Source organism: Carya illinoinensis, chromosome 2 (genome assembly GCF_018687715.1).
Source record: "Carya illinoinensis cultivar Pawnee chromosome 2, C.illinoinensisPawnee_v1, whole genome shotgun sequence".
Classification (NCBI taxonomy): domain Eukaryota; kingdom Viridiplantae; phylum Streptophyta; class Magnoliopsida; order Fagales; family Juglandaceae; genus Carya; species Carya illinoinensis.
In genome coordinates, this window is record NC_056753.1 from 1,506,091 (window position 1) to 1,525,989 (window position 19,899).

At 34.2% G+C, this 19,899-nt stretch overlaps 2 protein-coding genes across 3 annotated transcripts; one reads left to right on the plus strand and one right to left on the minus strand.

Annotated features, from left to right (window-relative positions):
- The first annotated feature begins 4,628 nt into the window (after positions 1-4,628).
- LOC122296264 (filament-like plant protein 7) lies at positions 4,629-12,295 on the plus strand. 2 transcript variants are annotated; one of them, XM_043105833.1, is made up of 7 exons: positions 4,664-4,783; positions 4,866-4,987; positions 6,099-6,251; positions 7,833-7,971; positions 8,175-10,650; positions 10,773-10,833; positions 11,553-12,295. In XM_043105833.1, exons 3-7 carry the CDS (start codon positions 6,150-6,152, stop codon positions 12,009-12,011), a joined length of 3,237 nt encoding a protein of 1,078 aa, XP_042961767.1. In that variant the 5' UTR covers positions 4,664-4,783; positions 4,866-4,987; positions 6,099-6,149; the 3' UTR covers positions 12,012-12,295. The 2 variants fall into 2 exon arrangements, with proteins under 2 accessions (XP_042961761.1, XP_042961767.1); XM_043105827.1 differs by lacking the exon at positions 4,866-4,987 and having other exon boundaries at positions 4,629-4,783.
- A 1,060-nt stretch (positions 12,296-13,355) lies between these two features.
- On the minus strand, positions 13,356-14,862 carry LOC122296276 (uncharacterized acetyltransferase At3g50280-like). The gene has a single exon (XM_043105845.1). It carries the CDS (start codon positions 14,768-14,770, stop codon positions 13,427-13,429), a length of 1,344 nt encoding a protein of 447 aa, XP_042961779.1. The 5' UTR covers positions 14,771-14,862; the 3' UTR covers positions 13,356-13,426.
- Positions 14,863-19,899: the final 5,037 nt, after the last annotated feature.

The following is a 19,899-nucleotide window of genomic DNA, read 5'->3' on the forward strand; positions in this document are numbered from 1 at the left end:
TTGGGGATATACATGACGACTAGACGAGTCGTGACTCAAGGCAACTGCAAACGCATCATGAGTTCATGCATGCGCCACCTAGATAGCAAGTGATGATCAACCTCACACACTGCTATATCGTCGCTTCGATCTCTTACGACAACATGCGTTGCTTTATATGCTTTTTTGGCTTTAGATTTTTGGGAATCGACCATCTTGCACTTATGATCTGCTAATATATATCATGTATGCCATACGTACGCATTAATGGTACCACCAAGTGCATGGGTACCTAATTGAGCATCACCAAATAGCAATGTCCTATTGACTGAATTATAGATCGAGAGCGAGCCCCTGTTTGTTGACTAAAAGAAAAATAAAAAAAATAAAAAAAAAATAAAAAGAGGTACGTAATTCGACACTCTTTGAACTTTTTGAACTTCTTGGCCGAGACTTTAAGAGAGAAATATTATAAGAGAGAGATGCATTCATCTATTTCAGTTATTAGTTGTTAGTTGTTACCAGGATCAAATTGTTAAGTGGTTTATGCCATTGAGATAGGATGAGAAGTACTCCGGAAACTAATGAAGCTACATATATAACTGGCTTGACAAACAATTGTATATTTGAGTTAAAACTCAATATGGTCCAATGATAGATCATTGCCATGTTGTTACATATTCATGTTGGAATTTTATGTTAGAACATAACATGGCACGTATATATGAGATTATTACCCTTAATAACTTATAGGTCATTTAATCCTAATTCTATTACACTAATGGTTAAACAGCAGAAGTGATTTCCTATTAAAACTCTTACTTTAATGGGAAGTAGAGTTCTATAAGTTGGAACACACATTATACAAACCCTACCTTTTCAACGCACCATGCACAGGCTAAAGCATCATCTTCAGTCTAAACGGATGGAAAAGCTAGGCCAAAAAAAAAAAAAAAAAAAAAAATTGCTGAGGTGAGAAAAACTGTTTTGTGGTGTCTACGTTATTTTCATTTCGAGAGAAGAGAAGACTTATTATTATGGATTTTATTATGTTTTTTTAAATATTTTATATTGTGAAAACCATGATATATAATCAAGACTTTATTTTATGTAATCTTATAGTTCCTAGATGAAAGTAGTTACCTTAAAAGTGTAAAAAATTCTTGAGAACACCATTAAATCATTTCTAAGTTTGTTTTATTGGGAACCTCTTTTCTATACAAATATTTATTATTTCTCGCTTTTTTTTTTTTTTGATGTCATGGCCGGATCGATCTGCATAATTTGACAGTGGTCTGCATTTTACATTTATGACCATTCATGTTTTTTAAATATATATATATTATTATCCCCTCGCTTGTTACATACACCAATATGCATATCCATCCAACGTAATTGGTATGTGTGTGTATATATATACACGTGTGTGTATTACAATAATTTACAGTGGAAGAGATATATAGATTGGCCCGCCCCCTCCCTTGAAAAGCTAAACAAAGAAAATTTCACCTTCACCTAATTTCCCTCACTTTGCCTCTCACACCTTCTCCTCCTCCTTATCTGTCGATCTTCAATATCGTACCAGCTAAAACTAGAATTGATGATCAATCTTCATCTTTATCCCATGAGCCTTATTTTCTAGTCATGAGTTGACAGCAGCTAACTTATGTCCATTCTCCCAGCTAACATATGTAGAATCTCTTACAACTAAGGCGCCCCCTTGTTGCTGCATCTGAAACAGTGTGGCTGAACTCCTTACTCCATGAACTTGGTTTTCCACTAAAGGCACCTCCCTTGTTGCTGTGTAATAATCTTGATGCCACACATCTGAGTTTTAATCTAGTTAATCATTCTCGCATGAAGCATATTCAGATTGATTTACACTTTGTCTGAGAACTTATTCAAAATGGGACCCTTCATGTTCGGCATGTTCACACTCAAGATCAACTTGCTGATCTCTTGACAAAACCTTTGTCACATCAACAGACTGAATTGTTACATACCAAGATTGATCTTACTGATGGAAGCTCAATCTTACGGGAGCGTATTAAGAAAGATTGCCAAAATCAAGATCAGGTCAAAATTTCATGATTTCAGCCTACAATCAAGTCATTTGAATAGTCTTTGATCTGTTTCTATTTATGTGATTATTAGCCGAGATTAGTGCATGTATAGTTATTTTGTCATAGTAATTACTGTACATGTTTCCTAAAATAGTTCTCTGATGATGTTGTATATATTTACATACCGATCAATTGAATGAATTAAGTGAGGAAATATTTTATTCAATCTGGTAGTATATTTCTCCATAAGATGTACGTGAAGGAACAGCAACAAATATATGATCTTCTCAGACGGACGTTAGAGCTTCTTCTTTAATTTATATATCTGGCAATCTGTGGGCCTGCATGCATGCATGTGTGTTCAAAGCAATTCTGACACACTCCGGAAAGAGGTTTCATTTTGGTGAGCATTTATTAAGTTCATTCAGCGTAGACAATTCCATGTAAATCAAGTAGAATCCAATGTAACCAAAAACCAGGCAGCTAGCAGCTTATTTTCACACCCCGACAAGCTGGAAAGGAAAGAAAATAACCAAAATCATAGGATGCTTTTTGTTTAATTTGTTGTTCTGTCTGTCAATTTATGATCTTTAGCCACGGATCTTTTTGAGCATGAAACCCGTGCATTCCCTAAATTTTCTCTGAATTTTGACTAATAAACGCACTTTTTACCATTTTATTTTTTACCAAACCACTTTTAAAAAACAACATATATTCCAATATTCTCTATATCTTTATCTACTCCATTTTAACATTATTCTTTACTCTTTATCTATTATTTATTTATCATGTCTTTTATTGAGTCTTTATTTATTCTTTCTTTTGCTTTTAGCCTCTTCAAGCTTCCAAACCCAAATTCTCGATTTTATTACCTTTTGTTTAAATAACTTTCACAAATTCTAATTTAATACTTGTTCTAAAATATTTTTATTTTTATTCAATTTTTCCACTTTCCTTCTCTAAAATCTAATAGAACATCTTCACTCAAATTATTTCACTGTTATTCATAAAATTTTAAAATATTTTAAGCATTCAAACATGCCCTAATTTTTTTTTTCCTAAAATAAAGAATTGCACGTGGAATTATTTTGAAAAATGAGAACTATATATACCAAATATGCCGTATAGAGTAATGTTCCACATAACAATTAACGAAGAAAAAATGCATAAAAAAATATAACAGTAATTAAAAAGATATGGGTTCAGAAGTAATAAAGAATGGGCCATGTTGGCTTTGGTTGTAGGTCGACACTCACCAACCGAATAAACTGCAAAAGTGACGGACCAGTGACCAACTACATTATCATTATCAAATTTATTATAATTAACTTAAGAGAAACTTTAACAGTCTAGAAAGATACCAAGAGTAAGCTCAATATCTATACTATAGTCTATAGATAGGGTACACCCAACGTTGGGGCTCTCGTTGGAGCTTCCCATTAAGGCTAATTTCTATTTTTATTTTTATTTTTATTTTTTTACGTTATATTTTTAATGCTTTTAAATGTTTTTAGAAAAGAAAAAAGTTTACAATATTATTAAATAATATTTTCTTAATTATTAAATAAAAAAAAAAACTTAAAATAAAGGAGCCGGAGCTTCAGCGAGGTCCTTAGCTTTTTCCCTATATGATAAATGGGTAATTATCAAGAAAAAAAAAAAAAAAAAGCATGTTTAGGAAGAGCGAAAAAAATATAAGAAAAAATAATTATTATTTTTAAGATGAATAATTCTATAAACAAGTTTTAAGTGTCCAAATTTCGCGCATGTCTTTTATAAAAAAAAAAAAAAAAATAGACTCAATCAAAAAATAATAATTTTTTTTTTTTAGATGGAGTCGCTTTTTTTATAAAGAATTTATGCAAGATTTGTATATTTAAAATTTATAAAAATTATTACTCTTTTTAAGAGATATATTTAAAAAAAAAAAGTAACTTGTTTTAAATTAAATTTAAACCAAAGTGACACATAAATACAAACACAATCAAGATTTACACAAATAAAAATGAATTGATAACTCATCCATGTATTTTTTTTTTCTCTTTCTTTTTTATGCACTTATTGTTCCCTAGCTAATATATGTTTTCTTGTAATACTATTTAAAAACTTCTACATCATATATCATTTATAAATATATCATTTAAAATTTACTTTTAAAATTAAATTATGATGCTTAAATTGATTATAATATAAATACTTTTAAATAAAGTTATTAATAATTTTTCGCAAAAACACAATGCAACGAAACGAATCCCGTCAAACCACCAAGTCACCAACGATCACGCACGTACAAACGCGTACCTTCTCAGCGTCAGTTCCCAACCGACACTTTCCAAAAACTTCTCTCTCGAGTATTAGTACACTCTCCAAGGTAGTACAAGGATAAAATGTTTGGGATTAATTGAGTTTAAGTTGTGAATGATAATATTTTATAAGTTGTATTAAAAATGAATTTAATTTTTTACTTGAGATGTTTTTAATTTATAATATGAAATAAATTGGGATAAATTTAATTTTTTTATAAGAATTTTATCCATAATTGATCTGAGACGTGTGTTAAGACCACATGCCTTAGCGTGTGTTAAGATATTAATCTGTGGTGGTACTGTCTTCTACTTACCAAACACAGGCAAACTCTATTTTGGTACGGTCTTCTAAAATCTGTGGTTGTTCTGTTCCTTTGTGACACTCTTCTTCTCAAACCCATCTCTCTGCAATTGGGTGGGTGTGTGGCAGTGTCGGTGAGTTCGAAACCTGTTTCGCATTTTTAATACATTATGATATTAATGATGTCTCTTGTTTTTTTTTTTGCTTCTTTGTTAGAGCTTAACGTAACAGCGGGTTATTAGTACTATTGAATCGCATTAATTTGCATTTCTTATCCCTTGTTCTCTCGGTTCTGATAATCCATGTACGGTAAAACCCGGTTGGCTTCGCTGTGAAAGGTGAGACAGCCTCTACAACATTTGGATTCGCCGCCTTATTGATTGTAGCTTAGTGGTAAACCGTTGGTGGTCTTGCTTCTGGGTTTTCCGTTTATTCTTTAAGTAAATTTCTTGAATGCAATTTTTAATACCTGGTGCATGCGATAGTGCGAAGGCACAAGGTTGTGTAAATTTGAAACAAAATTTAGTTGTAGGAAGTAAGTATCTTATTCTGCTAAATGGTTGGAGTCTATATGTAATAGGACGTGTCTTTTTGCTTGCATTTTTGCCTATTTACTGGAGAAATGGAAGTATATTCATCATGCTGGCATATCAATGCGAACAGTATCTTTTTAGGGATGGAGAAAAAAGAAGGCAGAATAGAGTTTAATGTTAAAAGTTTTATTTGTTTTTACAGAGGATACGCAGTGTCAGATTTTTGGTTTGCCTTTATCTTTTTCTCAATTGTATTAATTGACTGATTGCTGGAGTACATTTGGTTATGTTTGGGAAAACTGTTTCTTCCCGACCTCCGAGTCTTGAAATGAAGTTTCCAGTGCTAAATCTCAAGTTTCTCGTTCCATAATGCATATCCGTTGTATGCTTTCTCTGTACTTGGATCGTGCCTCTTTCTGCTTTCAGTTTTTCGTATATTTTTTTCCCAGGGAAGAATATTTGAAAAAAAAAAAATTCTATTGAGCGACAACATGGCGGAGTGTTGAGATATATTGTGTGTTTTTGCTGCCAATAATTTTAGTAACAAGGAATATTTTCATTTTGTACCCTTGTAACATATCTTTTTTTTCAACTTGCACCCTAAACAATGAAATGCTGAACATTTGCACCAATTTGGCCGTTAAGATTGTGTCACATACCCTATTTTTAATTGATCTTAACTAGGGTTCATGTCAAAATCTGGTAGTTTAGGGTCAGAATGACAAATGATGGTAGTTAAGGGGTGTAAAATGTAATTTTCCCTTGTAATAATATGTAACTATAACTTGGTTTTGAAGAAAGCTTGTTGCAAGAAAGGTTATCATCTTGAATACTGATATTTTGAATGTGTGATCAGCATTAGTTGCTGATATGAAACACCAGTCATACAAATTTCCTCTTTCATGTTTCCATGCAGATTCTTTTTATAAAAATTCCTTATAATACTCAAACTGGACTGGGAAGTATAATGGACAACAAGACATGGCTTTGGAGGAAGAAATCTTCAGAGAAGACCATTGTCCCAGCTGACCAAAAAATACACAACTCTTCAAGAGGAAATGAAGAAGAGGTAGTTCATTAACATTTTGCTCGATCAGTTTTTCTTTGCCACTAATTCCACGTTGAAATTGAGTAGCTGATCTTCTACACATCTTGTCATTCTTTACGTTCATGGCATTGCGGAATACACTAATGCATCCTTGGCAAGCCAGTAGGTCCAGTACCCTGGAATATAAACACATTTAAGCTCAATGCTTTAGCTTAATGTCCAAGTTTCACTTCTCACTCCTTCCTCTTATGATATCAAGGAATTCATTCCTGGAGTATCGTTAATCAATGTTAGAGGTGAAGATTAATTATTTTGGGTGAAAAATCTTTGAAATGAAATTATTATCAGTGTTGGTTGGGTTTATGTCACCCAGTCTCCCTAAAGAAAAGGTTTTCATTTTATTAAGTAGCTGAATCTCAGCTGTCAATGATAGATTTCAGATGATAGATTGTATGATTTATGGTTGGAAACAGTATGCTGGTATATGGAGGGAAATTAATTCTAGCAGACGGCTTTCAATTTTAAACAGATAACTGGTTATGCATCACTTAGAGAGAGGGGACCTACCAAAGGGTTTTTTTTTTACTCAACCAAAGTGATGGAATGAGATTTTAAATCTACTATATTCTATCCTTTTCTTATCGGTGTCCTACTAATTAAGTATTCCACTAGATAGAGGAGCAGGCTGACAAACATCAAAATCATAATACTAGAACTGAAAAACTTTTATCTGTGTGTTTTTCCGTGAAGCTATAGCTTTTGGATTACTTTTCCACTTTAATTGGAGGTTTCACTGAAAAGCTTGTGTTATGTATTCTCAGAAATGAAACTAGAATAACTTTTATATAAAAGACTTGTTCTGTGAAATGCTATCTAATGGTGGAAATAGAAGTTTATGAAAAAAAATTTGGCATATCGGAAGGTCAAAGTAGCCTCTCTGAGACACCATGGTTCTGTTCCAAGTCAGTCAATCTCTTCAGAGAGAAAAATTTAACATGTTTTGAGTCATCCATCTCCTAGATCGAGCTCCCCAGTTAGAAAAAATAATTATAGATTTAAGAGGAGAAAGAAAGAAAGAAAGAAAAGATGACATTTAGTGGTGAAGCTTCATATGGATACCAGATATGTTTCCCCTGTGGGGTTCTAGGAATGCATAAGCTTAACCAGATATAGAGACCTGAAGTATCACAGAATAGCAACTGTCATTAGAAAGTTGGTGCGTGCCAGTATGAGGTGCAAAAATTTTAAAAATGATCCCTAACAGGCATTCTCGCTTACTGCTTTCTGCTGCCTGTCCTCAGTTGCTGAACGTTTCCAGTTTGTTTTTATTTTTTATTTTTTCTCTTTTTTCATTTAGTAACTGTTTATGGATTCAAATTCAAGAGTTCCTACCAAACTGGCCTAGAGTGAGAGAGATAGACTCATGAAGTGGGCCCTACAACATTTATTAAGCATTTATCAGCTACATGCTCGCTTCATGTATCTATCTCTCTCTCACTCTACCCCTAGAATTCTGAAATCTAGAGGAACCAACTTTCTGTTTTATGTACTCTAATATGAGGCCCTTGCAGTTCCTTAGCCATTTTTTTCTTTATTATACAGATACTTTTGACTGAGAAAGCCAAATTGGAGAAAGACGTGAAAGTTTTGAATGATAAGCTTTCTTCAGCTCTCTCTGAATGCGAAGACAAGGATGAACTTGAAAAGAAACATTCAAAGATGGCCCAGGAAGCAATTTTGGGTAATATAAGTTTGTTTTCCTCCTTCCTTCTCATGTAATTTGTTGCAAAAAATATGGATTTGACTGTGTACTTCTCTTTTTTGAACAATAACACTTTTTTGTACCAAACAAAAAAAGTTAGTTGGTTGCAAAATTTCCAATCACCCTACGATGTGTCTGCTGTTAAATTCTTTCTTTGACTCAGTTAAGTTTCTTTTACATAGGCTGGGAGAAGGCAGAAGCAGACGTAGTGTCTCTTAAAGAAGAATTAGATGAAGCTTTGCAGCAGAGAGTGGCTAGCGAAGAAAGATCAGCTCATTTGGATGTGGCGCTTGGGGAATATATGCAACAGCTACGTTTTGTTCAAGAAGAGCAGGAGAAAAGAATTCATGATGCTGTTATAAAGACATCGAGAGAATTTGAAAAATCCCAGATGGTTCTAGAGGAGAAGTTAGCAGAGACCACTAAGAGGCTTGCCAAAATAGGTGTTGAAAATTCTCATCTTAGCAATTCTCTCTTAGTGAAGGAAAAGTTGATAGAAGAAGTTAAGAAACAGTTGACTCAGATGGAGACAGATTTTGGTGCACTAATGACTAGATTACAATCCACAGAGAAGCATAATGCTTCTCTGAAGTATGAGGTTCAAGTGCTTGAGAAAGAGCTTGAGATTCGAAATGCGGAGAGAGGATTTAATCGCCAAACAGCTGACGCATCACACAAGCAACACTTAGAGAGTGTGAAGAAAATTGCAAAGTTAGAGTCAGAGTGTCAAAGGTTACGTCGCTTAGTCAGGAAGCGACTGCCAGGACCTGTTGCTTTAGCAAAAATGACAAGTGAAGCTGAAATGCTGGAAAGGGATTCAGTTGAAATGAGGAGGGCAAATTTAAATACAACTGCTTTCAAGGTTGACTCTGCAGTTGACGGGTCTCCTGAGAATCCTACTAAAAGGATCAGCATTATGGCCCAGCAATTATCTAGTATGGAAGAAGCAAATAAGAATCTCATGGAAACCCTTCATAAAAAAGCAAATGAACTACAATTTTCGAGGAAAATGTATGCTCATACAGCATCCAAATTATCACAAGTTAAATTGCAGCTTGAAGAAGTGTCAAAAGGTCAGAACATTGTGGAGCCAACAAACATTGCTCCTGTGTCACATGATCTGTGTCCGGCATCAATATCTAACATTGGTAGTAATGACAAGGTTAGATGTGCTGAATCATGGGCCTCTGCTTTGACTACAGAACTGGAACACTCTAGAAATGGAAAGCAAAAAGGTTTACCATCACCCAAAACAGTAGGAATTTCCGAAATTAACCTAATGGATGACTTTGTTGAAATGGAAAGATTAGCATTAGTCACTGTTGATAAACCACTTGGCAGTTGTCAGTTTTCTTCACATGAAGCTAATGCAATTTCTAGCCCCTTGGAAATGGAACAAAACCAGAGCTCCTCTGAGTTAATGGGAAGGGAGATAATACCATTGCCCAACTCTGAATCAGGCTTCAGTATGTCAAAACAGGAAATCAGATCCAAAGATGCATTTACTAGCAAAGTTCCTGATTGGCTTCAGGATATACTGAAAATGGGCTTGGAGCAAAACCTTGTCACGCACAGAAACCCAGATGAATTACTTGAGGATATTAGAGCAGCTTTGGCACTTATCAATCCTCCAAACCACATTGATGTTGTTGATGCATCTAACGCCACACTCATAAGCGGCTACATCTTGGAGGAACCATCAAATAAATCTTTAGCGATGGCTTCATCTGATGGTGGTGTCTCATTGACAGAAAAGACCAATACGCAGTTGCAGCTAAATCTTAGCAAGTCAATAGGAAAAATAATTGAGCTTATTAAAGGGATCGGTCTGCCATCGCTGGACTACAATAACCCTGAGACCTTGGCCAGAAAGGATGAAAATATGGTCACATACAAGAATTCAGAAATACCTGCAGGGGACATGGTCCGGGTTTTCCAGTGGAAAACTTCTGAACTCAGTGCTGTTTTACAGCAATTTGTTCATACTTGTGATGATCTGTTGAATGGAAAGGCAAATATAGACAAATTTGCCCAAGAATTAACTGCTGCTTTAGACTGGATTATGAAGTATTGCTTTTCCCCACAAGATGTTTCAAACATGAAGGAGGCGATTATCAAGAATTTTGATTGGGATAAATCAAGAAGTGAGAGTGAAGCAGAAGTTGGAATGATCAGTCATTTTTCTGAAGCAGGACGTGTTCCAAGAGAACAATTATCATATTTTCTGATGGCTGCCACTTCGAGTGGAAATTGTCTTCAGATGGAAGAACTTCAGTCTACCCTGATGGAAGAAAATAGGAAATCTAGAGGTGAATTGATGAATTTGAAATCTGCAAAGAAAGACTTGGGAGGAAGGCTTCAGTTGGCTACTGAGAAGAGGGAACCCCTGATGAATCAGCACCTCAAATCTGAGAAAACCATTACGTGCTTGCAAAAAGAGTTCGAAACCCTTAAAGAATCAAAAGGAAAAACTGAGATTCAAATCAAAATTCAGAAGTTGATGAAGGAAGATCCTGATAGACAGCTTACAGTGGCCGGAGTGGAATTAAATGAAGCTCAGGAGACGTTTTCATCCTTAGAAGTGGAGGCGGATGATAAAACTAACTGTTGTGAAGAATTAGAGGCCACATGCCTTGAACAGCAGCTCCATTTTGGGGGGTAATAATATATATATATGTGTATATATATATGAGTTTACTCTTTTTTCTTAAGTAATGTTTACTTCTAGTTATCTGCATTATTGATTATCGAGGTTTCTCTGGTATCTGATACATGTTCAGCATTACAAAGAAGGAAAGCCCCAACAATGACCTCGATCTGGAAGAGAAGCATTTTCGGGCTGTATGTTCATAGTCTTTTTCTTTAATGTTCATATTGTCTTACTTGATGTACTTTAAGTTTGGGTGAAATACTCCATGTTTTGTGTTTTTGCCGCTTTAGAATCTGATATATTTGATGGTACCTGAAGCTGCTCGCTATAAATGTAGACTTTGAAAGCATAAATACTTAATTTCTAACACCTGCTATCTAAAATAGCTGCTTTAATTACTCTACTGTTCTTGATGCAAAGACAGAAAATATTGCACACTATAAAAATTGTGTTTTTTAATAATAAATAAATAAATAAATGTGCTTCTCCACAGAAGCAAAAATGAATGAACCTGATCAATGATGTATTTTTCTTTATTATGTATGGAACCTTGCATGGGAAATTAGGAGAATACAACCAAGAAATCTTTAGTATGGACATTAAAGTGATTTTCTCAAATTTCATTTCTCCATATGACAATATCATAGAAAATCACCAGAAATCTATCTCATGTACTAGGTTTCTGTGCACCCCCACCCCTAGTATGTTTTGAATAACATAGGACTGGTGATTGGTGAAAATGTTGACCCCATGTTGAAAACAAAAGACAGGCAAAATAAATTTATTATAATATGTATAATATCACTATTACAAATGTCGTTCTAATTTAGCAAAATTTGAATGTTTACTTGCGCTTAGTTTGCATCTTACAGATTACTTGGTAATGAAGTGCTGTTGATCAATCTTGCAGGATTGGGAGATTACAGCTGCTTCAGAAAAGTTGGCAGAGTGCCAGGAGACTATCCTAAACCTTGGAAAGCAGTTGAAGGCATTGGCTGCCCCAAAGGAAGCAATCCTTTTTGACAAGGTCATAGCTACCCCCAATGACACAGTTACCGCCACCACATTTACAACGCCAACCCCTCACAAGGACAAAATCATGTACCAGCAATCCTCTCTACTAGATCAGATGCTAGCAGAGGATGATGCTAAAGCTCCGAAGACCAAACAAATAAATGGCAATTGCACTGGGAAAGTCAACGAGATTATTGTTTTAAATGGGATTAAAAACAAGAATGAGAATGCTTCAGCTAGTTCTCTGGCTATTGTGCCTAGAAAGAAACGAGGAGGTGGCAGTTTGTGGAAAAAGCTGTTGTGGAGAAAGAAGATGGCTAATAGCAAGAAACCACCTCTCCTCCTTGCCCCATGACAAACATCATATAGTGATCATGCAGTGATGGCAAGCTTATTGCTTAGGGGTCCTTTTTTGTTTTCTTTTTAAAGTTGTTTGGTTTGTTGGGGGTGAAAGTGGGAGATAATGAGTCCTGGTTTTATTAGTTGTGTCACACACACACAAGTAAATATGAGGAATGTATGAACAGATTGTCTTTCCGTTTATGCCTAAAGACAATACATAGAAGATATTGGAAGGCATGTTTGGATGTTGGGATAATTTCAAAATTTTTTAAATAGTAATAAAATGGTTTGAGTGAAGATATTTTATTACGTTTTAGTAGATATGAGAAACAAATTTGAATAAAAATATTTTTTAAAATAAGTATTGTGTTGGAGTTTGTGAATGTGATTAGATAAAGTTGAAAATGATTTTTTAATATAATTTTTATTTTAAATAAAAAATATATATCTTTTATATTATTTTAATATTATCTCTCTCGCAATTTGGATTTCCTGTTTTAATGAAAATAATGTAATAGTGATATAATAACAATCAAAATAAAAGAAACCAAACAGAAAATAAACATAATCTCAAAAGAAGCACAAAAAAACAAGTGGGAAATAGTCCAGGGTTGCCCGAGTATACCTTTCAAAAAGACTGCTCTGACATGAAAGCTTTTAGGATAAGGATAAGGATAAGGGTTTTGTTACCTAACCTTCTAATATTCTAATATTTTATTTTTTTTTTAATTTTTATTATTTTATTTTTTATCAAATATTTAATATATAAATAATGAATAAAATAATTAAATTAATTAAAAAAGAATAAATTTTAAAAAAAAATATTAAAAAATTAAAAAAATATGGAATGTTAAAAAGTTGTGTAGATTTTTTCTAATGATAATGCTGATCCCTTGACTCGATAATTTTTTCTGTCAAGAGGCTTGAGAACTGCCGGGGAGGGTGGCTTGTTTGATTCTTAGAAGTTTTGGCAGGTATCGGAATGTAAAATATATCGAATTCGACTTTTCCACGAAAGATTGAATTGTGACTTGTGAGGGCGCACAAAGCCAGAAAAATGCAACTGGCCATGGCAGAATGTGAGTCCCGGGCCCCAGCCCACACACATCCGTCGAGGGGCATGAACCGAAAATCATGGTTTTGAAAGATAGTTTCGTTATGACTACGATGCCGCAAGGGAAAGAAACGCTTTTGAAGATTGTGAATGGTCAATAGATAAGTACTATTAGCACTAATTTTAATTGATTTTAATGGTAGGCGATGTTTTTGTACATATCGTTTATGCTTGAGACTTTTGCCGAATTCGCACAGATCGGATTTCTAATGGGAAAAAAGGGGGCGAAAAGAAACACCAACGTGATAAATCAATTTTACGATCCAAAAATAGCTACACATTGATGATTGATGATTAAATGTTTCTGGCTGAAGTTAATTAGATGTAACAGCATCCATGAATTCTGAATCATTTCCCATAGCCTTCAACGTCTCCGGCGGAAGGCAAGCTTCGATGTCAATGCCTCCTTCTTCTACCGCAGGAAAAACTGTAACCTTCCCATTAGTTTTGTTCGCAGAACCGCTTCGCACAGCCACCGGTCTTCCCCATCCGAAGTCATTACCATACACGTTGAACCGCGGCGAGCTGCTCGTGCCCAAAGCATGACTAGTCAAGCTACCAAATGTAAGTATCCTAGGGCTTTCCACCCATGACTCCAAAAAGCTCCTAACTTTTTCTCCTGTGTGCAAAGCAACCATCTTGTTCATTTCCCAAGCTGCATGACCAAGTCCACCTTCAAGTAGATCACCTGCTTTAACGGTCACGGTCCCTGCAAGCACTGCATTTCCAAAATAATTCTCAGGCAATGGTGGCTGCAATCTTGTTCTAGCTCCTATTAGCAAGTTGAAAGAGACTTTTTGATTTGGGTCTAGGTTTTGGCTACGAATTACAGACCGCCAAAAATGAGTTAAGACTGCTTGTAGAGAGGATACCCGGTTGGTCATGCCAATCTCAGCATTGGCCTTTGCTTTCAGTTCTGTAATCTTTTCTTTTGTGAAATGAAAAATTCTTTCTTTCATCGACAGCAGAGTGAGGCTATCAGAGAGCTTTTGGGGAGGAATCCGGATAGGACAATCAGTACCATCAAGGAACCAACGTCTGAGAGCTGGAAGTTTGGATATTTGATTGAAAACCCTGGAGATTTCGGACCAAGAATTGAAGAAATGCCAAAAGGACGTGCCGTCGGCAACTGCATGGTTAAGGGTGCAACCGATGAAGATGCCATCGACAAGCTCAGTGACTTGCACTCCGAGCAAGGGCTTAGAAGTGCCCTCACAGTTTTGCACTCCGTTGAGTGGGAAAAAGGAGTGGACAAGTCGATCGGGAACGTAGACAGGCTCGAGAATATCGGCAATCGTAACAACATCATTGGTTGTGGCGTGTACAAACTGTGCTCCTGCGTTGTTGCAATCGATAAAATAGGAGGTGGAGTTGTCGTCGTTTTGGATGGAGACAAGGCGGCCGGCGAGGGGATTGAAGAAGTCCAGCGTGCGGGAAAGGGAGGTTCTGAGGTGTTGGATTATTGAGCTTTCTGATGAGTACTCTCTGATCTGATCTTGTGTGGTTTTGGGTTTGTGGAAAAGGAGTCCCTTCTGGATGGGGCCTAGTAGAAGGAGCTGGAGATCCCAAGGAGTCAAGTCAATTCTCTCATGAGTTGAGCACTCCTTGTGACTCGCCGCTTTCACTGAACTCGTTGAGATGAGTTGAATGTCCGCCATGTCTGCTTACTCTGCGACTGCTCGCTTTTCTCCTTCCGCCTGTGTATTTTGCTTAAGAAAACTCTTCTTGTCATCCTCACACTTCACATATTATATTTATTTTAATTTTTTTTTATTTTTTCTATAATAAATATGTAATGTGTGGATGATAAATAAAATAATTTAATTATTTTAATAAAAATAAAATAAAATAAAATAAAAAAAATAAAAAATAATATTTTAATATATAAAATATGTAATGTAGAATGATGGATAACATTTTTTTTTGTTTAAATTATAATGCAACTTGCAATTTATCCCCAACTTATCAAAAAAATAATCTTTTATCATTTTCCGGAGTTAATTATTGCCCGTCTAAAACGAAGGAAAAAAGTTCATACTCGTGCATCGATATCTGCGCGTGCCTGTCTGTAAACCATATATCTTATTAAAAAAAAAAAAATCCCTAGAGCACATTTTGTCGGTGGCGTTATTCACGTTACTGCATACATCCCCAAAGCTCCGAAGACCTGACAAATAAAGAAAAATATAATTATAAGTAAAATTGTATATTAATATAATGTGATTGATTAAAAAATAGATTTAATTAAAAATAATATTAATTTAAATTTTAAATATAAATAAATTAATATTAATATACAGAATAGTGTGTAACTATACTTGTATAGCAAAACTCAACAAATAAATGGCAATTGCACTGGGAAAGTTAACGAGATTATTGTTTTAAATGGGATTAAACACAAGAATGAGAATGCCGCAGCTAGTTCTCTGGCCATTGTGCCTCGAAAGAAACGAGGATAATAGGCTAATAGCAAGTACTTACAAAAAGCGGTTATGGAGAAAGAAGATGGCTAATAGCAAGAAACCACCTCTCCTCCGTGCCCCATGACAAACATCATATGGTAATCATGCAGTGATGGCAAGCTTATTGCTCAGGGGTCCTTTTTGTTTTCTTTTAGAAGTTGTTTGGTTTGTTGGGGTGAAAGTGGGAGATAATAAGTCTTGCTTTATTAGTCGTGTCACAGAGAGAGAGAGTGTGTGTTTTGCAAGTGAATGTGAGGAAAGTATGTAGAGATTGCCTTTCGGTTTATGGACAATAAATAGAAGCAATTGGAAGGCATGTTTGGATATTCGGATAATCTCAAAAAGTTTGTATTATTTTAATATTCTCTCTCACAATTTGGATTCCTTGGTTTAGACTGCATTTGAATGTTGACTGAGCTGATTTGAGTTCTTTATACCTTTTTTAGATACGCAGTTCAGATGAGATATTTTGAATAATAATAAAATTTTTAAATTAATAAAATATGAAATAGTTTGTAAAAAAAATATGTATTTAGATAGCGAGATGAGATAAAATGGGATAATTCTTAATTTTTGTATTTTGAAAAATGTGTGGGTCCCATTATTTTATAGAGTATCCGAACTATGCACTGTTTATGTACTGTTCAAGTCACGTTGACACTGTTCATGTCAATTTTCACTGTTTATTTATTGTTCATTTAAGTTGATGTTTTTAAAATTTAAAAAAATTAAATATTGTATTTGGATAGCCAAAATTATTGTATGGTACAACTCTAGATGAGATATTTTCATCTATATTGACTAACCAAATCGAGTCTGTTGAAATAGTAGAGTGAGTTTTGTGAGACCCTCATAAGATGAGTTTAGATGTATTTAGATGTTAAGATGAGTTTATATTTATTTATAAAAATTTGAAAAAGGTATGGATTCCATTAATGATTAGGAAATTGTTGTGATAATTGAATAATTATTTAATCAAATCTTTTACTAATAAATAATATAAATCAAGCATAAATTTCCTCAACTCACTTAAAAAATAATTTTTCACTACTTTTTTAATGTAAATTTTTTCTTCCTCGAAATTTATAAAAATTAAAATAAAATAATTATCAATAAAAAGACAACAGTATCATGCCCACATTTAATTCCATTATTTGTGCACATATTATTTAATAAGTAGTAAAAAATATATATTTCGGGAGATTAAAAAAAAAAAAAATTCACCCTCTTGCACGGTATAGTTATTTAACTCATCGCTTTTAGTAATAAATAAAAACTATCATGACGCAAAATCCTCCTATGAAAAATAAATTACTATTACATTCCTACATTTTTAGTGGTCAAATTGTTTTTAAAGTGAATTTCTAATAAATAAAAAGAGGACTTGTACGAGTAAATTCATAAAAGCGAATATTCAATGTTGTATTTCAATTTCCAATAATAAAAAAAAACATTTCTATATTAAATATCAATATATGTAAGTAAAGTGTCCACAATTTACAATCTATTTATCAATGCTGACATTCACAAAAATAATGCTACAGCATGGTGAAAATTAGGTATATATTTCCTTATTGCCCAATATTATGCATCCACGTAGGTACGTAGAGCATCACTGGTTACGACCATTGCGATGCAGTTGACATGTCAGGAACAATCTCACCAACTTTACAATCGGCATTTATATTTGGATAATCATCGGGATGCTATACGATATAAAGAGCTCTTCATGAGGTGTAACTGTCAAGATAAAATTATGTATCGTATAACCTGCAACAACAAAATATCGTTGCCATGTTGGAAGGTATGTAAGTGTTGCTTTCAAAATTTGAAAACGCCTCTTCAACATATCAAAAGTTTGTTCAATGATATTTCGAAGAGATCAGTACCAATAATTGAATAGATCTTTATAGTCTTGGAATATAAGATTGTTATAACGTTCAAATATGTGGTACATCACCCTTTGATACGCCAGTATAAATCTCTCGATGCAGGAAAACGCATAACCTATTAAATAATAATAACATGATAATTTAGTAAGATATTAATATTTTATAAAGATGGTATGTAAAAATTATCGCGCAGACCTCTTTCAAAATTTAAATAATGTCTTCCTACCGTCTAGAATATAGAGATTATTTTAGGCTAAAATAAGTATTGTCATGGAGTTTATTAACGTGATAGATAAAGTTAAAAGTTATTTAAAAATAATTTTTTAATATAATTTTTATTTTAAATAAAAAAAATCTTTTATATTATTTTAATATTATCTCTCTGCAACTTGGATTCCCTGGCCTGTTTTAATGAAAAGAATGTAATAGTGATAAAATAACAATCAAAATAAAAGAAAGTGCATGTTATGAAACTTAATGAAAAGAAGAGAACGTGTTATGAAACTTAATGAAAAGAAGAGAGTTTCAAGAGATTGAGAGAAAGCGAGAGATGAGATTCTCTTATTGATCTGTATATCATATAACATCAATATATCCATATATATAGGGTTACAAAAAAGACTATACTTTTGACAACTAGCACTATGCGTTTGACGGCTAGCTAATTATGCTTTTGATGACTAGCACTATGCGTTTGACGGCTAGTTAAATGTGGTCATACAATTCAAGATGGTTTATAACACTTCTTCCCCTTTGGATGACCATATTTAAAGAATATGCCTCGTTAAAACCTTGCCAAGGAAAACCCCTGTGGGAAAAAATCAATGGCGAAGGAAAAAGAGTACAGTATTCATGTGTACCGTCGAGTACTTTAGGATTGCATCATTAAAACCTTGCAAAGGAAAACCCAGTGGGATAAAACCTTAACGAAGGAAAAAGAGTACAATCAGCACAAGTCTTCAAAACATTACTTTCCCTGAAAAATGTATGATAACAGGTCTTCAAATCTCCGCATTCCAATGTTCTACACAATTTTCTTAAATGTTGCAGTTGGTAATGCTTTTGTGAATAAATCTGGCAGATTATCACTTGATCGTATCTGCTTGACGTTAATTTCATCTTTCTCCTAAAGTTCATGAGTATAAAAGAATTTAGGTGAAATATGTTTGGTTCTATCACCTTTGATATATCCTCCTCTAATTTGAGTAATACAAGCAGCATTATCTTCGTATAAAGTTGTTGGACTATCATTAATCACTAGAAGACCACACTTTTTTTGAATATGTTGGATCATTGATCTTAGCCAAATGCATTCTCGACTTGCCTTATGAATTGCAATGATCTCTTTGTTTGGATCTGAAAGATAACTCGCATCTGTACATCCAACTAACTGTGGACTTGATCCATGTTGATAAAATAATCACAACTAAATCTTTCTGCTCATCACTACTCTTCTGGAGTTGTACTCTTCTGGAGTTCTTGTAAATAATACAGTTAGTGGAGAATTTATCAACATTAAACCGCTAACCTCATTTTTTAATAAAAACGGTGGCCAGCCTTTTAAGATCAGACAAGCACCGCTGATTTTCAACTCCTCTGTAGGTGTCAGGCGTGCTGTCAGACGCCGCAGCTGTCAGGCATGCTGTCAGGCGCCGCAGAGCTATGAAGCTATATTTCGTCTCTTTTCTCTTGCTTCACGAGAGATGTTGTATCATAATTTTCTCTATAAAAGAGATATTCAGCTCATCTTCATTCGCATCTCATCTTCTTCATTTTTTTGTAATCATACTGCATTTTTACTCTGCAATCTCTTTCTACATTTTTATCCTACAATGGCTTAGCGATCTTCTCATGGCCAATATATGAGGTACTCTGCACCTCGTTCATCAGCTATTCCTGTTCTGCCACAGGTGCTATCATGCAATATAATGATCTGACTCATAGGTCAGATAATGAAGCTATCTATGAGCTTGTGAGTCTCGGTACCCGATACTCATTATCCATTGTCGCATTTTCTCAGCGACTGCAATCCAGAACTTGTGGAGTTGACAATTTCCACGAGAATATTGCTATACTTTAGCGACTTCTTCTGGAGTCCAACATGAAGATAGAATCAATAAAATAAGAGAATAGGAATTTAAAATCTTTACTTAAATCTTCTTTTCGATTGCCCAACCCTTTAGATAGGGATGCCATGCAGATTTTTGAAGAACAAGAGCGTTTGAAGAATGAAGCAAAGTGCCTCAAATTTCTGTAATTTTTTTTCAAGATAATAAAATAATATTTCACAAATATTCATATTTGTGTATCTATCATCTGGTAGATATTCTGTGTGCTCCCTTTTATTTCTTCTTTAATAATGCACACTTCTTATCAAACCCATAATATGAATCTGAAATACTAATTGTATTAAAAGATGGTATTTTATGACTA